Below are 6,851 nucleotides of genomic sequence, written 5' to 3'. Positions count from 1 at the left end.
CAGTCTTCTCCAAATCACAAGGTCTCCTAACCCGCATCCCAATCCTCCTCCTTTACTTAGGAGCCCCCCACTACCCTCCTAGCTGGGGCCAGCATTGGTTCAAACTTCCCACATCCCTATTCCTCTTTTTCCCCTGAAATCCCACCCGCTACCCCATCTCTTCCCACTAAGCCCTGCCCCCTGATCCTCCACTTCCCCCGATGCTCCACCTCCCAGCCAGGCCAGAGTCGGGCCATGGTAAGAGCTGCCCCAGGAGCACAGGTTGCTGTGGGGAACCCTGGACTCTCCACTTTCCCTGAGTTGTACATCCTGGGGGAGGGGCCTAAAATGTGGAGGGTCTGGGGCTCCTCACAGTGGCTTTGGCTCTCTGGACAGCTCTTACCACAGCCTGGTTCTGGCTTCCAGCCTGGAGATAGGGCAGAGTAGGGGAGCTCAGGGGAAGAGGATCCAGGATTAAATAGGTGACGGCTACCCCCTGATAATAGGTGATTGTGTTTTGTGTCTCCCGTGTCTCCAGCCCTGGAGACGGGTGATGAACTGACACTTCACTTGACAAATGCCCTGATTATCCTCTCACGAAGGTGTTTACTTTTCACACTGTACACGATTGGATTGATCAGGGGTGGGAGCAGCAGGTAGAAATAGCCCAGGACCATTTGAAGCAAGTGAGAAGAGCTGTTACCAAATCTGTGTATCACAGCCAGGCCAATTTCTGGTGTGTAGAAAAGCAGGATGGCACAGAGGTGGGAGACGCAGGTGTTCAGGGCCTTCAGGCACTCCTCGTGGGATGCGATGCTCAGCACTGTTTTGAGGATCATCACATAAGAGAGGAAGATGAGCAGCGAGTCCAACCCCACCGTTAAGAGTGTGGTACACAAGCCATAGATGCTGTTGACTGTGATATCCGAACAAGCCATCTTCATGACATCCTGGTGCACGCAGTAGGAATGGGAGAGGACATTGTCTCGACAGTATCGGAACCGTTTCAGCAGAAAGGGGTATGGGAATGAAGTGGCCAGCACTCTGAACACAAACACCAGTCCCATCTTGGCTATTCTCGGTGGGGTTAAGATGGCAGCATATCTCAGGGGGTTACAGATTGCGATGAAGCGGTCAAAGGCCATCAGCAACAGCACGGAGGATTCAAATTTTGCAAACGAGTGGATGAAGAACAGCTGGACAATACAGGCATCGAGGCTGATCTCCCTAGAGTTGAACAAGTATATGCCCAGTATCGTCGGCATGGTGGATAGCGATAAGCCAAGGTCTGTGACGACCAACATGGAAAGGAAAATGTACATGGGCTCATGGAGGCTTGAATCTGTTTTTATAATGAAGAGAATGACTGAATTTCCTACTATCGAAATAACATACATTAAGCAGAAGGGGATAGAGATCCACAGGTAAACATCTTCCTGCCCAGGTATCCCGGTGAAAAAGAACACTGCAGAGTTGAAGTTGGTGTCATTGACAGCTGACATAATGTACTGGGCAGATCCGGGGACTTTTGAACTTTTCTTCCTGAAAGGAAAAAGAACAGGAGACTACATGATATTTAATGAGACTTCTTTCTGCTCTGAGTGCAAATATAGAGACTCCCAGGAGCTCAATGAAGATCAGCAAAAACATATTCTTGGATCCATGGTTAGGAAGACAGGCACTGCCAGATTGGATCAGACCTGCGGTCCATTTACGCACTGTCCAGTGGCCAGTTCCAGATGCTGCAGCGGAAGGTGGAAGAAGCCCTGCAATGGGCAGCTATGAATAACCTGCTCCTAGGGAAAGTTTCCCCCTGACACCCACTAGTTAGACATATTTTGTTGTGTGAATCAAGAAAATGTAGAGTCTTTCCAAGACTCTTTTTTAAAAAATCCTCACTCGTTTAATTGGATTTTCTGGTTACCCATATAAACATCCTGTCCCTCTTTGAATCCTGCTAAGCTCTTGGCCCCTTTGATATCTTGTTGCTGGGAGTTCCACAGGCTACGTGAGCAGTGAGTGATTTTACAATTGCAACCTTCAGACAGACACCCTTTCTGGCTCATAGCTTCTGAGTGTTGCCCATTGTACCATGACAGGTGTATAAACACAGGGCAAGTGCATGGTGAAAACGGTCATTATATTTTTCTGTCCGGCACTGAAATTATTTATAAATGTGTTTCATTGCCTCATTATATGTATATTCTTAATTTGCTACACTCCTGAGAGTTCAAATTATGCCACTGCCTGTTTACAATACATGGGATAAATACTTATGTCCAGGTTCTTAATTCAATAAAATTGACTTCAACCACGTCACTCCAGATTTACATGTGCGATTTTGATCAGAACCGGGCTCGATTAACTTTTCCTTAACTAAAGCTCCCATTAATACACTCTGACCCCCAGGAATCCCTCCACGGGAAGCTGAAATGCTTGGCCTGGCCAATGTTCCCTGACTCCAGAGAGTTTGATCATCCTACAAGCTTCCCGTCATCCTCACAGGACCTGCATCCTCTCCCCAGGCAAATGTCTGTAGATATTTTTTGGTAAGTTACAAGTTAACACAGACAGTTACTTCAGCTGGCGGAGGAGGGGATGGTGTCACAAATGGGTGAATATGCAAACACTAGGTTTACACTAATATCCAGTTGACTATACATATACTTGTGCCATGCTCCTGTAAGAGAAGATGGCACAAATTACATACAACCACCATTACACTCCCCTTTCAGCTCCTGTATTTGCTTAAACACAGACCAGCAGTTCTGTTCTCTCGAGACTTTTTGGAAAGTCTTGTAGAAGTCTTGCAGAGTGACTGAATGCATGACCCTGAATATAAGAGTTAGAAACAACTTCTGGTCAGTTACCAGGAGACAGTATAATACAACTTTTCACTGAACAAAGAGTTAATAGCACAAACCCATCGCACACAATATTTGGAATACTTTTGACATACTTTCTAAAGAAAAAAACATTAAGCAGTAAAGAGGGCAAAAATGTTGAAGCCCTCAGCCAGTCAGGAAACAGAAATATGCCCTATCAGATCTTTTCCCCAGAGCAACGCGGCTCTGAATTCCTGTGTTCACAATCGATCCAGAGAATAAAAACTTGCATTTGTTGATAAAATTTTCAGTAGCAAATAAACCTGAGGCGATTTGGGAACTGGTCACTCATAACATTGCTCTACAGCCAAAATGCTTCTGAAATAAATGTAGTCAAACTTTACTAATTCTGGGTCACTGAGAACGAAAATGATGCTTAAAATTGTTGATTGGCTCTAGTTTTCAAGATATGCTATTGGGTCCGTATATACAACCCTTGACTTGGGAATGGCAGAGGATAAGTGAGTTATAAAGGGAAGGGATCTCAATTTAAACCAGAAATGGCTAAAATACATCTTTGACTGGATCTATGAATAAATCTATGACTGGGTTTGGACAGTACTTGCTTTTTAGGCAAAACAATGAATGATGCAATCTGAAGCTGGTATTGCGTCATACATGATATGAATTGCATCATGTTATTCCTAGAACTCATAGATGATGCAATCTTAACGAAGCTTACATCACTCTGCTGAACAAATTGCCCTATATCAGCTCTAGAAATCATACAGTGTCATGCTCTCTTATTTGACAGTGTTTGATTTTGCAAAGGGACACCTTTCTGTTTAGCCAAAGTGAGCAGAGATGCCTCGTACTTGTGTGAACAGTGCAGATAACAAGCAACAGAGGGTCCTGTGGCACCTTTAAGACTAACAGAAGTATTGGGAGCATAAGCTTTCATTGGTAAGAACCTCACTTCTTCAGATGCATCTTAAAGGTGCCACAGGACCCTCTGTTGCTTTTTACAGATTCAGACTAACACGGCTACCCCTCTGATACAGTGCAGATAACTTCTGCTATGTTTGTGGTGAAGTGACTTTTGCATCACAAAAGCGCAGTATAACCACTATAGTTAAGAAAGCCTATCACCTTTATTTTGGCTGCAAAATTGGAGATCAGGACAAGAGGTGGGCCCCCACATATGCTGCAACACTTGTGCAACAAATTTTCGCCAGTGGTTGAACAGGAAAAGGAAATCTATGCCTTTTGCAGTGCCAATGATTTGGATAGAGCCAAAAGATCATACCAGCAATTGTTACTTCTTCATGGTGCCTCCAGTTGGGAAAGGTGTGTCAAAGAAGAAAAAGTGGACTGTGCATTATCCAAACATTCCATCAGCTATACACCCAGTACCCCACGGAGAAGGACTGCCGGTTCCTGATGCACCAGAATCATTCTCACTTGAGTCAGACGAGGAAGAGGAAGAGGATGAAACTTCTGGTCCTGAACCATCAATGTCACAGGACCCACATTTTCTCCCATCCTCCTCCTCTGAACCACACCTCATAACACAAGGTGAACTGAATGACCTTGTCAGGGATTTGGAACTACCCCAGAGTAAGGCAGAGCTGTTGGGCTCCAGACTACAGCAGTGGAATCTCCTGGCAGGTGATGTTAGGGTTTCCATGTTCCGTGACCGTCAAAAGGATCTTGTCCCATTCTTCTTCATGGAAGGTGATCTTGTAGCCTGCAACAACATCGATGGTGTGATGGCAGCCCTCAACATCGTTCACGATCCAGATGAGTGGAGACTGTTCATTGATTCATCGAAGACGAGTCTTAAAGCTGTTTTCTGCTGTGACAATGTGGATCTGGCGGAACCCAACTGAGAGTGCCAATGCAGGACAAATTGCTCAAACAGGGCAGTTACAGCCCAAGGCTGGGGTTTTTCCACCTCTAAGGCAAACCAAACCAGCCAGACCAAGAGGACTTCGGTCTCACCCCACTGGCTAACCGCAAGTCTCACAAGCCATTTCCTTAGACACTCCAGTTTCCCAGTATCACCACCAGTACCACTTGTTATGGGGACAAATGGTTATGAAAACCAATACCCCAGTAAAAGAAAAAGGTTCTCCTGATCCCAAAGGACCAAGCCCCAGACCCAGGTCAATATACAAATCAGATCTTACCCACAAATCACGCTGTTGCCAATCCTTTAGAATCTAAAATCTAAAGGTTTATTCATAAAAGGAAAAAGATAGAGATGAGAGTTAGAATTGGTTAAATGGAATCAATTACATACAGTAATGGCAAAGTTCTTGGTTCAGGCTTGTAGCAGTGATGGAATAAACTGCAGGTTCAAATCAAGTCTCTGGAATACATCCCCCGCTGGGATGGGTCCTCAGTCCTTTGTTCAGAGCTTCAGTTTGTAGCAAAGTTACTCCGGAGGTCAGAAGCAGGATTGAAGACAAGATGGAGATGAGGCATCAGACTTATATAGTCTTTTCCAGGTGTAAGAACACCTCTTTGTTCTTACTGTGGAAAATTACAGCAAAATGGAGTCTGGAGTCACATGGGCCAGTCCCTGCATACTTTGCTGAGTCTCAAGGCATATTTGCCTTCTCTCAATAAGTCCATTGTATAGCTGATGGTCCTTAATGGGCCATCAAGCAGGCTAGGCAGAGTTAATCTCAGCTTGTCTGGGATGTCACCCAGAAGCATAGCATAAGTTTGCCATACAGAGAGTATGGAGCCAATATTCATAACTTCAACTACAAAACTGATACACACATATAGACAGCCTAATCATAACCAGTAAACCATAACCTTGTCTTAGACAACCCATTTGACTCCCTTTATATAAGATTTGGGTGCCACCACAGGACCTTGGTTGCAACAATGATCTATATGGTCCCAGTTTATGTCAATAACGTCACAACTGCATAATGGCAATGTTTTGCCATCAATTCCAGTTGGTCATGCAGTCCATATGAAGGAAACCTATGACAACATGAAACAACTTTTGAGGTGCATAAACTATGACCAACATCAGTGGCAGCTTTGTGGCGATTTGAAGGTTGTTGCTCTCTTGCTTGGTCTGCAGACTGGATACACAAAGTACTGCTGTTTTCTCTGCAAATGGGATAGTCGTGCAAGAGATTCCCACTACATCAAGAAAGACTGGCCACTCCGACAGTCATTGGAGCCTGGGAGGAAAAGTGTTCAGCATCCACCACTTGTTGAATCAAGGAAGATTTTGTTACCACCCTTACACATCAAGCTGGGTCTGATGAAGAACTTTGTCAAGGCCATTGATAAAATACAAGCAGCTTTCAAGTACCTCAGTGGAAAATTTCCAAGGTTAAGTGAAGCTAAGATAAAGGAAGGTGTCTTTGTTGGTTCTCAGATTCGTGAACTTCTTCGAGATGATGCATTTGACCATGCACTGTGTGGCAAGGAAAAGACGGCATGGAAAGCCTTCCAGTTAGTGACAATAAATGTTCTTGGAAACAACAAGGCAGACAACTACAGGTTGTTGGTGGAAAACCTCCTCAAGGCATACAAAAGCCTTGGTTGCAAAATGTCACTAAAGATACATTTTTTGCACTCTCATCTAGATTTTTTTCCACCAAACTTTGGAGCAGTGAGCGACGAGCACGGCAAGCAATTTCACCAGGACATTGCAACAATGGAGAAATGCTATCAGGGCAACTGGAGCCCATCAATGCTTGCACACTATTGCTGGACAGTGACAAGAGATGCTCCATTTAATGAATACAAGAGACAAGCCAAGAAGCACCGAGTAGACACTGAATAGAACTAAACAATGTACATAATAGTTTTTTGCCTTTTGTTTCATAATAAATTTTATTTATATAACCCTTTTGCTGATTTTTAAAGTGTTACATAAACAGGACAAGTGAAATATTATCATGTAAAGCAACCATAAACACATGAAAAGACCTAGGTTTACAATTTATGATTAAAACTCTACTATCTACACAATATACATAGACATAAAATGTAAAAACTTAAATATCTTAGAAA

The 6,851-nt window shown here is 43.9% G+C and overlaps 1 protein-coding gene across 1 annotated transcript; it reads right to left on the bottom strand.

The window, feature by feature from the left end:
- Positions 1–545: 545 nt before the first annotated feature.
- On the bottom strand, positions 546–1,481 carry LOC117872036 (olfactory receptor 51G2-like). The gene has a single exon (XM_034760003.1). It carries the CDS (start codon positions 1,479–1,481, stop codon positions 546–548), a length of 936 nt encoding a protein of 311 aa, XP_034615894.1.
- Positions 1,482–6,851: the final 5,370 nt, after the last annotated feature.

The sequence above is a fragment of the Trachemys scripta genome, chromosome 1 (genome assembly GCF_013100865.1).
Source record: "Trachemys scripta elegans isolate TJP31775 chromosome 1, CAS_Tse_1.0, whole genome shotgun sequence".
Taxonomy (NCBI): Eukaryota; Metazoa; Chordata; order Testudines; family Emydidae; genus Trachemys; species Trachemys scripta.
The sequence above is the reverse complement of the archived record's forward strand: the minus strand, read 5'-3'. Positions and strand labels throughout refer to the sequence as shown.